Source organism: Lytechinus variegatus, chromosome 3 (assembly GCF_018143015.1).
Source record: "Lytechinus variegatus isolate NC3 chromosome 3, Lvar_3.0, whole genome shotgun sequence".
Taxonomy (NCBI): Eukaryota; Metazoa; Echinodermata; class Echinoidea; order Temnopleuroida; family Toxopneustidae; genus Lytechinus; species Lytechinus variegatus.
Genome location: NC_054742.1, coordinates 7,855,182 through 7,873,392, shown reverse-complemented (window position 1 = coordinate 7,873,392; position 18,211 = coordinate 7,855,182). Strand labels below are relative to the sequence as shown.

Here is an 18,211-nt window from a genome sequence, read left to right as displayed (position 1 = left end):
AAACAAAAAACAACGCCATTCACAATTATCCAACCCGACAATCCCTACGCTTCCACCTTCCTCGTACTCTCTTTCCACACACACACACACAAAAACAATTACATCCCCAATGGCCCTAAATACTGGAACTCACTCAACAATGACTTAAAGGTCTTGTATATTCGATCGTTATCATCGCCTGAAATTTCTCACCAATCTACACGGTAGCAATCGCCTTCTATGATTTTCAAGTAATCGAAAATATTAAAAATCAGGGGAGGGGGCAGTGGGTTAAGTTTCTATCAGTTACACCCAAAATGACCATTGACCTGAAATTGCATTCATTTTATCTGCTGATACTTAATAGGGGCCTAACCATTAAGCAAGTTCTATGGAATATAGAATTATACTTTTAATATTATCTTGAAAATTGAAAATGATTTTTCTTGCTTAATATTTCAATGTTAATGACTAACATTTAAATACATGTACGGGTACTTCTTCATTGACCCTCATTCATATTTGACCTTGAACATAATTATAAGCTCTGAAACTCGTGCCTATTATGTACATATATAGGTGGATCCACAATAATTCTTGTGCCAATCTGCCGCCAAAGCAGAATCTTTAAAAAGGCGTTTTTAAGAATTCAGTAAACAATGATTTTGTCTTTAATCTACAATGATGTCCCGCACCGTCTAAACCCAACATACACAAAGAGACAAATTGACACGTATGCAATTCCACAGTTGAAATCACTTATCTAAAAAAAAATTATTTAAATCACACACTTTATTGGAACCTGTTCAGCTGCTACTAATTGTCATAGTAAATAAATTGGAACATTTCATAGATTTGAAGTGGTTTAAAATCGTGGTTAAAGCTATGTTTGTCAGTGGAAAATTAATCTCAATACTAACATCTATATTGCTTTTGATATAAGCAGAAAAGAAAAACCAAACTAATAAACCAAACACAAAATGAATGAATCTATCAAAATAATGAAATCTTTGAGATCTTGTAGGTGGTGAGAAATAATACCATGATGTTGAAACATTACACCCTCTGTTAAATCTGAATATTAATCATTAATTATATGATAGTAATGATATAAAGGTTATTCAGAGGACACATGAGGGTGGGAGTCAAATATTATAATCTAATGGCAGGCATTAAATTCACATAATTTCTTGACATCTTCAGAACAAGAATCAATATTTCATTGCCACTAAACTTTGCTGATGAAGGGTATGAACCCCTTTTAAAATCATTAATCCAGTGTCAAACATTTTTATTACATTTTTATTTGGGTGAATAGAAGTTGAATAGATGAATCGATGAACTGATTGAAAATAAGAAATCATACAATCACTTTGCACATTGATTGTCATACAGAATGTTTCCTCATCATTGCCATGATTAATATGTTCATAACATTTATTCAAATTCATTTGATTTGGGGGAATTATTGTCAATCTTGCTTAATAAACTTCATGCAAACTATGTCATTAACATTTAAACTTATCACAAGCAAAGATACATCTAGTCCAAACCTGCTTTGAAAAATTACATTAACTTTATAAGTAAAATAACAACGCATACATGAACTACTCATAAAGGCATCCAAAAGGTGAATGCAATAAGACTAAATGAGGAGACATGTAGATAAACAGTAGGTGTGTGTAAAGGGTATGGGTGAAATGGAATCTACCCCTTTGATAATACATGGTTTGAACTCAGACATTTGTCCTCAGTTTAGGTCAACTTGATTTAATAGAGAAAACTGCCGCAACAAATAATTTTTTTATGACAATCATCAAAATATAGTTACAATATAAGAGCGAAATTGAAAACTTTACAAGAGTGGTATATAGAAAGAGGGCAAATCTTTAAAGAAATATTCATAACTAAAGGGATATACTCTCAACTAACAAAGACACAGCGTTCTATGTATAGCCTATTACACCTTATTGAAAAACCATAATTATAGAATTGGTTAGATATTTTTTGTTAAAATCTTAATGATCATATTAATTTACAGTTTTATAATTGTTTTGTAACATATAGTGAAGTCATTCCTTGAGTGGGGAAAGGTAGAATACAAACTATGTCTTCATCAGGTTAGTGAGAATGTGAATATTGGTATTCAACCAAACATGTAATTAAACTCTTCAGTAATTTGTACCTTATCATTAACAGTGGATAAGGTTGCATTACAAGAAACATACAGAATAAAATTATAGAGTACTTCTTATTTTCATAACTTATCATTTTAGGTCAATAGGTGTACAATATTATGTGTGATTGATTCCAGCAGGAAACCTTAGCAGTTTTAATAGGCAGGTGGGCTTTATGGGTAGGTTTTCTTTAAAATGTATTTACCAATGGAAAACAAAGCCAAGGAAAGTCCTTAATTAGGAAGGAGAATGAAATCCTTGTATGAAAACAAAGAAATAAAAGAATATGATCAATAAAATTTCAAGAAAAAATTGACAAACAATAAGAAAGTTATGAGCAATTAAATGATGAAATCATTAATGCTATGGAGATTCTCCCATTGGCAATGGAAGCAAGATTTATGATGACACAGAAGTACAACTCTCCCCTTTGTACACTAAAAACATCTATTTTTGCTCATTCTCATGATAGTAGCAACTCTTTGTCCATGATATATTTCATGGAACCCTTATAGTATGTCCTCACATGAAAAAAAATTGTCTGTGGATATACTCGATACTGATATAATAAAACAATTTATGGAAAATATGTAAAGTAATTGGGGAGTTATACAACTGTGACATCACACATGTTTGTCATAATGACAATAGAAAGATGTCCTTAACATTCAAATGCTCATAACTTTCCTATTATTTGCTTAGATTGTCTCAAACTTTCATTGATTTATTTCTTTGATTTCTCTGTTTTCAAACAAGCTAATTTGTTTTTAGGGTTTCATTCTCCTTTAAGAATGTGCTTTTTTGTTGAGCACCAAACTACATGCATACTAAAATTTCAATCTCCAATGATGGGAGATTCTAAAAGATTTCTGACATAAGTCTCAATGAAATAACATGAATACAATACCCATGAATTATATTATAGTTTTGGCACTACAAAGTTGCTAATTTGTTATTCATTGCAATTTTAAATATTTCAAACTTTATTATCTTTTTACTGGAATTGCTTTACTCTTAAAGACATTAGAGTGCTTCTACCTTCCTTACAAACTCTCTAATATCTTGGGCTAATAAGGATGGAACTTGAAATGCTGGGAAGTGACCTCCGTCATTGAAGTAGGTGAAGTGAAGAATCCGTGGATGGAATATCTTCATAAGCCAATCTGATGTTGCCATAAATTCATAAGGGAAGCAGGCATAGCCAAAGGGAACACGGCTGGAATACCTGGAGATTGATTTTGAATAAATATGTTAAAGAGATGCATAAAAAGCATTACTTGAAAATGCTTTAATAAAATCCCACCTGTACTGAATTAGGAAAATAAAATCCTACACATCTTTGCTATGGATTGTAACTTAATTTTTAGCAGTGTAACAATGGTAGTTATTATTGGTGGTAATCTCACATAGGTTTTATACAAAAGATTGCTAAAAGGTAAATGATTATAAATGAAATGAATTTGCTAATTCAATTATTTTAATGATGGCTCTATCTTTTTAACACACCTATCAATAGACTATGGTTTTCCATAAAATTAATATATCAAGTACAGTTATTATTATCCATTTTCACCTTTCAGACAATATACTTGATAGGCATAGACTTTTTCATGACTTACTCAAAGTGATATCCTTTTGCATTTTCACCAAATTCTTCTTTGAAGAGTCGCACAGAGGATGCTATATTTCCATTAACCCAATAAATCATGACATTGGTCAAGAGGTCATCCATACTGTAAGCTTGTGTGAGACCACCATCTTTAAACTTCCTCCAATTACGATTGGTCCAGAGAGAGAATTTCTCCAGAATAACTGAGGCAAGGCCCATTGGAGAGTCATTTAAAGCCATTGCTAGAAAGAGTAATTAAGTGATGATAAATAGATTAACACACATTTTGTACCTGCATGATTTCTTTCCATAATGATACTGAGGACAGCATTAGTATAACTATTTACACAGATAAACAAATCAAAGGCCATTTCTATTATTTCTGCAGGATAATTGAATAATTTGATGAAGGTTTGCTGTGGAATTAGTTTCTTACATTGTGCTCCCTCTCTTAAAACAATTTCTCATTCCCTTTCTCAGACCTTTCTCAGAGTGATAACCATTCATGGGGGGGGGAGTCTAGTCTACAATTTTCTTTAGAACTTGATTTCTTCCAAAATAGAAGACCCTTTTTCATCATATCATCTTCCAAAATTTCATTTCACTTCATCTACTGATTTCTACAATTTTTTCATAAACAAATAACCTAAGAATATACAATAAACAGAGTATGAAACAAAATGTAGGTTTTGTATCAAAGAGATACTTAAAGAAGACAAGTGGAATGCCTCTGGCCGTCTCACCTGCATCACGCGGTTCAATATAGCAGCAGTGCTGACTATGAATACTACTCTAACTCGCACAAGATGTTCAGTGATACATGGTTACTCTTATGTCCAAGTTTAATGAACTAGACCACTTTTTATGAACTAGACCAATAAACTTACAGAGATATGATGGTTATTCAACAAAAAACCCCAACATGGCCAAAGTTCATTGACCTTACATGACCTTTGACCTTGATCATGTGACCTGAAACTCGAACAGGATGTTCAGTGATACTTGATTACTCTTATGTACAAGTTTCATGAATCAGATCCATAAACATTCAAAGTTATGATGGTAATTCAACAGATACACCCAATTCGGCCAAAGTTCATTGACCTTTGACCTTGGTCATGTGACCTGAAATGAGCACAGGATGTTCAGTGATACTTCATTACTCTAATGTCCAAGTTCAATGAACTAGACCAATAAACTTTCAAAGTTATGATGGTAATTCAACAGATACCCCCGATTCGGCCAAAGTTCATTGACCCTAAATGACCTTTGACCTTAATCATGAGACCTGAAACTTGCACAAAATGTTCAGTGATGCTTGATTACTATTATGTCCAAGTTTCATTAATCAGATCCATAAACTTTCAAAGTTATGATGGGAATTCAACAGATATCCCCAATTCGGCCAAAGTTCATTGACCCTAAATGACCTTTGACCTTGGTCATGTGACGTGAAACTCATGCAGGATGTTCAGTGATACTTGATTAACCTTATGTCCAAGTTTCATGAACTAGGTCCATATATTTTCTAAGTTATGATGACATTTCAAAAACTTAACCTCAGGTTAAGATTTCGATGTTGATTCCTCCAACATGGTCTAAGTTCATTGACCCTAAATGACCTTTGACCTTGGTCATGTGACATGAAACTCTAATAGGATGTTCAGTAATACTTGATTAACCTTATGGCCAAGTTTTATGAACTAGGTCCATATACTTTCTAAGTTATGACATCATTTCAAAAACTTAACCTCAGGTTAAGATTTGATGTTGACGCCGCCGCCGTCGCCGCCGCCGTCGGAAAAGCGGCGCCTATAGTCTCACTTTGCTTCGCAGGTGAGACAAAAAACTGTCTCTGAATACAATAAAAATAATGAACAAAGTTGTGTTTTATTCAACATTTAAAAAGAATGCTGGGGTTACCACTATAGGCTTATAGCTTTAATTATTTGCAGTATGCCTTGACAGAATTTTGTTACTAATTTTCAACCAATCTTTGCACCTTTACTCACCTAAGGAATCTGGTTTTGTTCCAAAGTCATACATGTATCCCATTTCTGTGATGACAAATTTTATCCTTTCTCCGATGCCTAGGAGGGCATTTCTTTCTTCTTCCTTCGGTAAGAAAAATGATGGCCACAAGTTTGCAAGCATAGGGTAAAGAAAGGATTTACCGCTCACCTGAGCAAGGTCATTATTATGAAGTCCTTTCACGTTACTGGAAAAAATATGGAAAAATTATTATCGATCAAATTAATAAATATACATGTGGCTTCTTTAAACATGTAAATTCTAGTTTTTGTCTCATAAAGGTCCTAACAGAAGTTTAGTTTCATAAACTGCAAAAGTCAGATGATGTGATTAGTTCAGACTTTATATTTTCTAAATCTTGGATCTATAGTAAAACATTTAATCTGAGGAAATAAGAAGATGATGATAACTGATAAGATAACATTACATGAGAAATTGAGAATAGCTGAACCAAATATCAATGAAGTGAACCAAATTTCAGATATTTCTCCTGTCATATTGAATAGAAACTCATAAATGCAGTTTGTTTGTGTTTTGTGACTTTGATACCCAGATAAGACAATTAAACATATGCCCTCACATTAATTACAGTGTGTCTTATAAATCATTTGAAATGGCTGCCAAATGACAAAATATATGATTCTAGAAAGAAGTGTTTATGTAAAAGCTCATAAAGTCGAATTTCATGTGACACCAAAATTCTAAAAAGAATTCATTTTGGGTGAGCATAGCTCACTTTTGTCAAGAGTATGAAATTAGGTTGAAGAATTACCCTTAAAGGGATGGTCCAAGCTGAAAATATTTATATCTAAATAGATATAAACAGCATTTTGCTCTGTGATGAAATTTGACTACATTTATTGAGATAGAAATATCTCCACCCTGGACCATCCCTTTAAAGTTTGTGAGAAGAATTCTTCTGGTGATTAACTGTTATAATTAAAGATCAATTGTTTGCTGAGTAAAATTTGTACTCTAATTGACCAAGATAAAATTGCATTTATTGTGACAAGAGGGGGTGATGGTACAAGCAACTCAACTCTCACTAAGTGGAAAGTTAATCCCTGTATAACCTCATTTCTAGAGCTCATTAACTGTTTGTATGAACTATCCATATACACCCAAACAAAAAAATTAATACATTTCTTTTTTTTGGGGGGGGGGCAATCATTTCAAAAGTGTATTTTTTTAGACACCTGGCAGATTGTCATTTAACTAGTACACAAAGTATTAACAGGAGTTACGTTTTGTTGCATAATCAGCATATTTTGATTAGAATTAAAGGGATACTCTGGGCTGAAAATATTTATATCTAAATAAATAGAGTACCGTAAAATTCTTAAATTGTCATCAAAATCGGACTCTGGGCTGAAGATATTTATATCTAAATAAATAGAGCAAAATGCTGAAAATGTCATCAAAATCGGACAACAAATAGCAAAGTCATTGAATTTAAAGATTTGCACTATTCCGGTGAAATAGTTCCAGGGCATATCTTCATGAATATTCATTAGGTGGGCTAATGATGTCACATCCCCTCTTTCCCTTTTCTTATGTTATTGAATGAAATCATATTTGTTTCATTTTTTTCATAAATGTGTAAATGATGTGTCTCCATTATTATGAAAGAAGTTGCAGCAAGAGATAATTAATGTACTTAATTAGTTGTCAATTTAATTGTTTTAGTTCTTGGTAGAAAATATTTGAATAAACCTAATTTCATGTAATAAAATACAAAAGAGCAAGTGGGGATATGATTGACATCATCAGCACACCTAATGAATATTCGTGAAGACTGTCTAGAACTGTTTCAACAGAAAAATGCATCCAATCCAGTATATAGTTTATCATGAATGAGATTGAATGAGTAATAACTTTACGCCCACAACAAGGTATGTTAAATCTTTCAAATTCAATAACTTTGTTATTTGTTACCCGATTTTGATAAAATTTTCTTGCATTTTGCTTTGTGAATTTTACTACATTCATTATATAGATATTTTCAGCCTGGATCATCCCTTTAAGAATTCATGAGCATGACTCACTAGGCACACATGCATTCACATGAGTGTGTTCAACGTCGGTTTCCAAATTTAAACAAAAACATGGGTCATGATTGAAAACTCAATTATGAAACATCAAACATAAACACGATCAGCGGTGCACTGCTCAGTGTCATTTATATGCTGATTGTCTTTAAATTTCCTGCTTTCGTTAGCACAGCTTAAGTGCACAGTTTGACCCTTCACAAAAAGGTCAGTTCTTGCACCTGTTTTTGTAGGCCACCATTGCGAAAGTAAATTTAAACACGTTTCATAACTCAATTGTGTTCAATGTCGCATTTGCGATTCTCAAGTACGTAAAATTTGAGCTGATCCCGTTTACAAATGCATCTATGACGTTTGAATTTTCCTCTGAATCGGGATTTATATTTGAAGAGTTTGGTTGCAAGATATACTACTGTCATGTAGTGATTGTATAAATCATTGATTGAAGGATTTTATTAAAAATATCCATTCTCGCAGTCCAAAGACTGAATTGCAATGGTTACAATGTATGTACAAGATAAAATAACCATCTCATTGATGTCCATGCCCCTTCTCAGAACCATCCCATTGATGTCCATACCCCTTCTCAGAACCATCCCTTTGATGTCCACACCCCTTCTCAGAACCATTCCTTTGATGTCTATACCCCTTCTCAGAACCATCCCTTTGATGTCCACACCCCTTCTCAGAACCATCCCTTTGATGTCCATACCCCTTCTCAGAACCATCCCATTGATGTCCACACCCCTTCTCATAACCATCCCTTTGATGTCCATACCCCTTCTCTGAACCATCCCATTGATGTCCACACCCCTTCTCATAACCATCCCATTGATGTCCACACCCCTTCTCATAACCATCCCTTTGATGTCCACACCCCTTCTCTGAACCATCCCATTGATGTCCACACCCCTTCTCATAACCATCCCTTTGATGTCCACACCCCTTCTCTGAACCATCCCATTGATGTCCACACCCCTTCTCAGAACCATCCCATTGATGTCCACACCCCTTCTCATAACCATCCCATTGATGTCCACACCCCTTCTCATAACCATCCCTTTGATGTCCACACCCCTTCTCTGAACCATCCCATTGATGTCCACACCCCTTCTCATAACCATCCCTTTGATGTCCACATCCCTTCTCTGAACCATCCCATTGATGTCCACACCCCTTCTCAGAACCATCCCATTGATGTCCACACCCCTTCTCAGAACCATCCTTTTGATGGACACCCCTTCTCAGAACCATCCCATTGATGTCCACACCCCTTCTCAGAACCATCCCATTGATGTCCACACCCCTTTTCATAACCATCCCTTTGATGTCCACACCCCTTCTCAGAACCATCCCATTGATGTCCACACCCCTTCTCAGAACCATCCCATTTATGTCCACACCCCTTCTCAGAACCATTCCTTTGATGGACACCCCTTCTCAGAACCATCCATTGATGTCCACACCCCTTCTCAGAACCATCCCTTTGATGTCCATACCCCTTCTCATAACCATCCCATTGATGTCCACACCCCTTCTCATAACCATCCCTTTGATGTCCATACCCCTTCTCTGAACCATCCCATTGATGTCCACACCCCTTCTCAGAACCATCCCTTTGATGTCCACACCCCTTCTCTGAACCATCCCATTGATGTCCACACCCCTTCTCAGAACCATCCCATTGATGTCCACACCCCTTCTCAGAACCATCCCTTTGATGGACACCCCTTCTCAGAACCATCCCATTGATGTCCACACCCCTTCTCAGAACCATCCCATTGATGTCCATACCCCTTCTCAGAACCATCCCTTTGATGTCCATGCCCCTTCTCAGGACCATCCCGAAAAACTTGTTTACGGGGTGTTTGGAAATGATTTGGTCACGCGTGTGTACAGCAATACATTTGAGCACCCCCCCCCCCCCGGGTCTTATTGTTAATAGTTTCAACTATTAAACCCCTAATCAGAGAATAAAGAACTGCCTTCCCCTTTCCAATAATTAAACCCCCTTTTGTCCTATACCCAAACCCTTGGATTATGATTTGGGTTGAAGCTCCTTTTTAATTGGTGCACACCCAAGGGTTGAGGGTTAGAACAGTTGAGATCATCACAGAGTTAAGATCTATATCTACATTACAATATTCTTTACAACTCTAGATGTGATACTGCTGGAGAATGATTATTAATAAAGTTTCTTAATTAAATTGTACATGGAACATTCCTGTGTCATCATTGGTGCTCCCATTCTGAATTGAAAGATCCCAACACAAAACTACCCTACCATCTTAACAAAAAATTGGGTATAAAAGAAATCTGTCTTCACTTTTTTTAAAATATTTTTTTCAAATATTATCAATGTGGACCTAACCCCTTTTGCAAGCAAACTAAAATGAATTCAATCTCTTGTGAATAAGAAAGTGATTTTTCTTTGCCACTTTTATTCACGTATTAATGTTAATTTCAAATTTCTTTGGTATCATCAGAGTGACTAAAAATCTAAGGGTTTTGAGACAAAAAACAATAAAATTTATGGACCTAAAGCCTGGTCACACCGCCCGAGCGTTGTTGGAGAAGTCGTGGAGCGGAGAGAAAAAAATCATCACCGCTCGCTAACGTTCACCATTTTCGATTTCGATTGTTTTGGGGGGTTTTTCTTCTATTTTTTCCCAAATTTTGTGAGCGAAATTCGACCCTCTCTCCCTACCACTCCAAAACCACTCCAACAATGCTCGGGCAGTGTGACCAGGCCTTTAACCCCTTTTTTGACAAATGAGATTTTCAGAAGAGTTTGGTTGCAAAATGCGTAACGTCCACTCCAAAATCTTTTTTTTTATCCTTCCATAATGCAACATTCTTTGCGAAACTAAATATCCTACTATGTGAACATAAAATTGGGTATAAAATAAATCTATCTGTCTTCACATTCTTCTAAATTTTCTTTTCCAAAAAAATCTTTGACAACTAAACTCCTTTTGTAAACAAACTGAAATGGGCCTGACCCCTTTTGAAAAAAGTGATTTTCTTTGCCATTTTTGTTCAATTTTAAATGGAATTTGCTTTTCTTTGGTATCATTTTACAGAACTACTAAAAATGTATACATTGAGACCTTTTGCAACTGAGCTCTTCATTTCAAAATCGACATTGAACACACCCCTAAGACACACATAAGTATGTATATTGCCTCTGGGGGAGGACTTTGAACTTGAGTGATTCTGAATATTGAATCAACAAGTCAAAGAAATTTGCATTAAATTCACAGTATTATATGAAATACACTTTCACAGATGAGACAATATCTTAATAATTATCTTGTTAATACATGCACTTACACTACAGTATAAAATATAGTTGTTCTGCTGAGTCAGCCTCAAAGTCAAACAAAATTCTTGACCTTTGGTTCTGAAAACACTGTGGCTTTAGCTGCTCATACATTTGTTAAAGTTCAAACAATGTTTGTTAAATATTTTTCAAACTGTCTTCAATATGGTAACCAAGGTTTAATTCTCATTTGTGCCTTTTAGTGAGGCATTTATCCTCATTACAAGGTCTCTTGAAGAAGACCTTGGTCCTCTGGTAGCTTGCTTACAAGCATTCATGATCTCTTTAAATAGTAATCAGGTATAAAATAAATTATCATCACCACCAAAACCTCTTGAATCATATTTTATCATTAGTAGTATCATTATTAGAGAGTGACGTTTAGCTCAGTTGGTAAAGCATCTGCCTGTCGAACCAAAGAAAATGGGTTCGATTCTACCCCAGGGGGTGACTGAAGCCCATACGTTGTGTGTAAACAATCTCCCCCCTGTTCCATAAATGCACGATACGTTACAGTGGAAAACACTCCATCCCTCGGATAGGAAGTTAAATAGAGGAGAGTCACCACCTTTGCACATTTAGAACCCATTGCAATATTTGTAAAAGAGTAGGGGAAGGCGGGGTAAGTTGTGACAGTTTTTGCTTTGTGCATGTTAGAATTGATATGATTAATAATCTTGTCGAAATAAGTACCTTGCCTTGAAATTTAATTCTTCTGAAATATTTTCCACCTATATATAATTTTCTATCCCCACACTGAAAGTCATCGTGACCTTTGAAAAAACAATGTCAAATGGCTCAACTTGCCCCATATATGGGGTAAGTTTGAGCCACCTTCTGGGGTAAGTTGAGCCACAAAAACTATGTACAAAATGTATGAGGGGAGAACCAGCATGTCAATTTTTTGTTTAAAGTCTTTTCACTTGCTAATTCTCTATAAATACTAACATCCTTTAAAAGGAAAAGAGCAGTCATGTAAATTTGCTCCTTTCAGCCAACATTTCAATTGATTTTTATGGTTTGTTTGTTTTTTAAGATACATTACCATAGGAATTACCATGGCTCAACTTGCCCCATGCCGTTTGGCTCAACTTACCCCAGTCCGAACTTAGTGCGATAATTTTGTATCCACACATTTATTATGCATCCATCATATAAAAGACTATGACAAGAATGAAGATCCATACCTGGACTAATAATGTTGTTATCATGTCTTTATTATATTTAAAGACGTGTGTGTTTATAAAGCACTTATCTATTTCACACTCTTTTTTACTTTTTTGGCTGAAATTCATATTTTTCCCTCTAAAAAACTACTTTTTGTTTCAAAGTTGAAAACAATGTGGTGGGGTTAGGGGCTATGCTATGGATCATCAATACATGACACCACCACAATGTCTGACTCATTCATTATTGGCCTGGGGCTGGTGGCTCAACTTACCCCTATGCTCAACTTACCCCGTCTTCCCCTATATAGGGGGAAGCCCTGGTGTAGAGGCCCACCTGCATTCCCCCAATCAAATATATCTGAAAGAGAGACCTGCGGGTCAGTGATTCAGTTCGCATTTTACCTCCCAGGGACAGGTGACACCATAACAAAATAAAGACCAGAGTGATTGTCATACCCAACTGCCACTATATCCACCAGACCAAGTTTATTGAATCAAGTTTCTTGTTTTCTTATTTGTAATAATCCACTTTTATCAGGTCCATTTTCAATGGAATAATGCAAATTTTATCAGTTCATAAAAACTGTAACAAAATATTAGCCAAAAAAGAGTGGGATTCAAACTTGCATTTTTACACATATTAGCTAGCCATTATTATCATTACAATAATGATAATAATAATCATAATTATTATCATTATTATTGTTATTTTTATTGTTATTGTTATTATTGTTTTATTGTTATTGTTATTATTATTCCTATTATTATAATTATTATTATTATGATGATTATTATTAATGATAATATCATTAATCTTCATCATCACTGAACAGGAACAAGAAATGTAGCCAAAGTGTTGACTGAATGTACTTACTCAGGAAACATGATAGCCATGTTGACAGTGATTGCTGTTCCCATATCACCCCCCTGGGCATAGTAGCTCTTAAACCCTAACCTCTGCATCAATTTATTCATCACTCGTGCTGCATTATCCACTGAAAAACCTAGCATATATACAACAAAATATGTGAGGAGTAGAAAGTGTCCTATTCATCAATAAATGATTTACTTTGTATGGTTACTACCTTATATTATTGTCAGATCAATTATAACACAACTACTATAGTACTTTTATCCAGAATTTTCACACATTGTACAAATGAGTTATTAATATACATATATTTTTCTTCAATACATTTTTATCAAAGTTGCTACTGAGGGTGCTTCAGGTAATTACATATTCTAGACAATTAGACTTTGTATGCATCTTATAAGCTAGTCTCCAGTAAAGGCTATATGAAGGTAAAACCAAACTGGTGAAGCTGAATTTTATTGTTACTGTTTTCTTCTTCATGTATACACACTCATCAATCCTTTAGAATGCCTGAAACTCCTCCAAGCACTTAAAAAACAAACACTTATCATACTTTCAAGCTTTTCTACTTTTTTAAAATATATATAAAATATTTTTCATGTATTTAGTTTGAACATAACTATGAAAAAAGAAAAAAATAATAATTCAGGGTATTGGTACAATAATTTACTTTTCTTGATTATGATGGTAGGTTGCTATGTTTTTATAGATCAATAGACCTGTGAATCAAATCATTAAAAAAACAATGATTGATCAGGGTCTGATGCATAGCTTTTAATGGTTTATCTTCAAACATGGCTGCTTTGGGGACCCTCTAAAGCATGTTTAAATTAAACAAAGCAAGGGTTTGAGCCTGAAAACTACTATAATCACCTTTCCTATGAGGTGCTTCTGAGAATCCAAAACCAGGAATACTTGGACAGATGACCTCAAAGACATCGTCAGATGATCCTCCATGGCTTGTGGGATCGATCAACATAGGTATTATCTGGTGGAAAGAAAATGAATATTTTTTAAAGTGTAAGAAACTGTTGTGCACAGCATGTGACATTGAAAAAGTGTGTCAAAATTAAAAATTCAAAAACATATTTCTTAAAACAGATAATAAAAAATACCATCAACATGACTTGGTAGAATTAAGCAGCATATATATATATATATAACCTTCACCCGACAAAGAAAATTCTAATTAGTATAGTGTCAAAAATCTGTCTATCTGACGGTCAGTCGGATCGGGGTCACCGTAGCCAATAACCCGTCTCTGTGATCTAGTGGTTAAGGCACCGGCGTTTTATCACCTATATTTTTTCCCAATGAATTTTTATCACCTACCTTGTGGAATTCATAGACTGAACCTGGCCAGCCGTGAATAATGATGATAGGCTTAGCCTTCTGTCCAGGTTTTAGATTGGGCTTAGCATGGATGAAATGAACATCAATGCCTTCAATGTTGGTCAAGAATTGGTCGAACTGATTTAATTGTTTTTCAGCATCTCTCCAACTGAACAAAAACAAAATTAGAGTGAATGTCAAGAAAATTTGTTATTTCTATATTATTTTCTTTCATTTCCTCCCCATCACCCTCTCACAACTCATTCCTTTTTTCTCTGATTCTTCTCCTCTTCTTATAATTCTTCAGGACTCCTCCTTTTGTCACTCCCCTTCCACTTGCACATGCTCACTCTCTTACATTTTTTTGATCTCCTACTGTACATACAACAATATAAGTTCAGTCAAATGGGGTTAAAAAATAAATTAAGCTGGGTCCTAACCCCTCTACAGCCTAGCCATCTTTCTGGGGTAGAGCCAGGATTTCATAAATTGGCAAAATTCCATTATGAAAAAAGGAAGTCAATTTGATCTTTAAACAAATTAACAAGGCCAAAAAATGAAAGAAAACATTTTTTCAGCACCACCATACTCAATATACATGTAGTGGGCTTTATTAAGTCATGTTTACAATAAAAATCAATTCAAAGATTATGATATCAATCAAACATTTAACCTTGATAAAATTTTAGGAATTTTGTATTTTATTCCCTAAGAAAAAGAAATAAATCCTTTTTTGAATGAATTCTACACTTCTCAGGCAGTCTGCCGCTCAAATACTGCACATTTCCCAAATAAATACAACAGTCTACAAATAACTGTACAGGCCCAACAGGTACACAAATCTACTGTAAAAAGGCCTCACTCTCTAAATTCAGAGAAGAGGTATATTTAAGGGCCTAGATGTGTGCTCCAAAACAGTAGCAGAGATACTATGATGAGATGATATGAGCGACTTGCTTTTGAGAGGGAAGAGGGGGATATAAGAAGCAAGTATGACCAAGGAGCAAGGATGGAATATTACTTTTATGACCCATTCCATTTGAAGAAACACTTGAAGTTGATAACAAAGGTTTGAATGAAATCAATTATCATGAATATGGTCCATTGGATATATTTTGCAAATTGTGGAGAAATAATTTTTGCCTAATTACAGACTTGCTAGCCTCCTGATGGATAATATGAGCAGACACTGCTCACATTTACATGACAAAACAAAAATAAATGTTGCAATATTTCTTGAAATATGTAGATATCCAAGTTTTATGAGCAAATGTAATAGGATGTATTCTCAATCATCTCTTTAAAAAAAATCAGTTTTCCCATGAAACTGCATTGCATGTCACTATCAATGCAGCACCAGTGCATTCATTTGTACTTCTTTAGAAATGGGAACCTGCATGAATGAAAACTCCTTGTATAAGAGTGAAGTTGGAAGAAAGATAATGGCAAGTTACTACCACAATTCATTATATTAGAATGAAAGGAAAAGGAAAGTGTTTGTTCATCAGATTTAGCTATTAGCTAGGCAGCATATAGACCAAAAGCTTCAGTCTCTGTTATATGGGTTGCTTTACTGATCTACCATTAAAAATGTATTTTTTTAATGGTTAAAAACTCTTATTTACAGACAGCTATCTAGGCAGTGTGGAACAACAAAACCATGGCCATAGGAAGGGGGATTCTCCAAGGGGGTGTTGCATGCGCAGCAGCCGCTGGAATTTTGGAAGGTGGGACAAATTGGAGAAATGTAAGGAAAATGATCAACATTTTGTGTTAAATGCCCGCCTTTTTGCTTGTCAAATCATTTGGGACCAAAATTACTTTCATTTTGTGGTTAAATCTCCCTTTGTTTTTTTTTTGCTTGTCAAATTTACTCCAGTAGGGGAGACCGGGGTTAGTTGGAACATGGGGTAAGTTGAAACATTGTAATTTTCTTTAACGCCTGTAAAATAAATTTATGCAATACTGCCCTCAATTTATTGCAATAATAATTCAACACTGTTGTATTATTAATAGCAATAAATTGAGGGCAGTATTGCATAAATTTATTTTACAGGTGTTAAAGAAAATTACAATGTTTCACCCATGTTCCGGGTTCCAACTAACCCCGGTCTCCCCTACCCCCTGTAAGATTTCTGGGACCCTGAACAAAACTGTATTTACTCTAGTGTAGCTTCATAAATAGGTACTGGTAATGATACAAATACAGGCTTACAGACATTACACCATAAAAAATATCCAAAAACAAAATGAAATAACTCACAACATGTACAAACCAGGAATACATTACAGTACATGAAATAGTCAAGTCACCACAAAAGCAGCACACACACCACTCTGTTGGAGTAGAATGCCCATGCCATAGCTATGCAGGTATACTGGATACTTACACTACAATTGTCTTATAACACATCCACACCTATGAAAGTAAGTAATTGACAATTTTTCAAAAACGAAAGCCACAAATAAATTCTAAATCATATACTACATGTAGTTGTTCACAAACAACCTGATATTTTTTTCTAACAAGATCAATTTAGTTAGGCCTGTATAGGCTATTATTTTTTTTTACCAAGTTTTAGTTTGAAGTTGAGGCTTGAGCTTCCATTCCAATGCTTTAAACGAACCCTGCATTACAGTGTATAAGGATGAATTTAATATTATTATGTTCAAACTTGTTTCATAATTGAAGATGAAAGATCATCTTGATTCTAGGCCTATATTAACCTGTTAGAATTTTATAATGACTAAATTTAATTTGACTTACCTGTATTTTTTCAGCCAGTACTGCTGTAATTTTCGCATGTATCCAGCATTAAATCCATACTCAAATGCAGCATTTTCCAAAATTGGTTCAATGAGACGGGCGTTCCGAATTCTAGAAGTCAAATCTACCAAAACATCATCAGACACATTCACTGTAAATCTGCGAACGGATGTGTCTATCTCGCTCCCCGAACTTTCGGCGGATGTTCGATCTACATTTTCGTTAATAGCCCACCAGCCGTCTCCTGCATCTGGAGTTTCAGTTTTTAATCTTGGTGTCAATATCAAAGAAAATATGATACCCACAGAAACTGCAAGAAGAAGAACGAAGACTGTTAACTTCCATCCCATTATGTTAGCTGTGATGTGATATTGCCTCTTTAGAGGTTAATACCGGTACCAATAAATTATGATAGTGAGTGTTATATAGCAATTAACGGAACGTGTACGACGGGTCATAGGCGCGATGGACGTACATGCATATGGGGGCTGGTGCCGGTGCCGGTGATGACCCGGTACGTGGTGGTGTACAGTGCGCGTGCGGTAATATTTTCGACTGGAATCACTGTACTGCACTGGATGAAAAATCCGGATATGGGGGTGGGGGCAGTGGCGTATCTATAGGGAGGGGCAAGCGGGGGGGGGGGGGCCGGGGTATGGGGATCACGTGCCCCCCATCCCCCATCGGCTGGCAAAAAAAGAGGGGGGGGGGGATGAGAAAAAGATTGAGAAAAAAGGAGGGGTAGTAGAGGAAGAAGAAAGTAACTATAGTTATATAAATATATATTTTTCATAACTTTATGAAACATATTTTGCTGAGGGCCTATTTGTTCATCATTCCTGGTGCTCGCAATTTCTGTTAAATGAAATTTGTAATCCTGTTGCACTAAAACATCCCGTTTTC

General features: G+C 35.2%; 1 protein-coding gene across 1 annotated transcript; it reads right to left on the bottom strand.

Moving 5' to 3' along the window:
• Positions 1–753: 753 nt before the first annotated feature.
• On the bottom strand, positions 754–17,882 carry LOC121410128 (epoxide hydrolase 1-like). Its single transcript, XM_041602013.1, has 7 exons — positions 17,309–17,882; positions 14,542–14,710; positions 14,083–14,197; positions 13,210–13,339; positions 5,778–5,983; positions 3,776–4,007; positions 754–3,381 (listed from the first exon to the last, which is right to left on the bottom strand). The coding sequence occupies exons 1-7, from the start codon at positions 17,656–17,658 to the stop codon at positions 3,180–3,182; spliced, it is 1,404 nt and encodes a 467-aa protein (XP_041457947.1). The 5' UTR covers positions 17,659–17,882; the 3' UTR covers positions 754–3,179.
• Positions 17,883–18,211: the final 329 nt, after the last annotated feature.

Excerpts from the sequence above, each read along its gene's own strand:
- LOC121410128 (XM_041602013.1), bottom strand. The coding sequence starts at position 17,658 with ATGGGATGGAAGTTAACAGTCTTCGTTCTTCTTCTTGCAGTTTCTGTG. Across the intron at positions 5,984-13,209 it reads ATGGCTATCATGTTTCCTGA|TAACGTGAAAGGACTTCATA; the intron begins GTAAGTACATTC and ends TATTTTTTCCAG. Across the intron at positions 4,008-5,777 it reads AACAAAACCAGATTCCTTAG|CAATGGCTTTAAATGACTCT; the intron begins GTGAGTAAAGGT and ends TACTCTTTCTAG.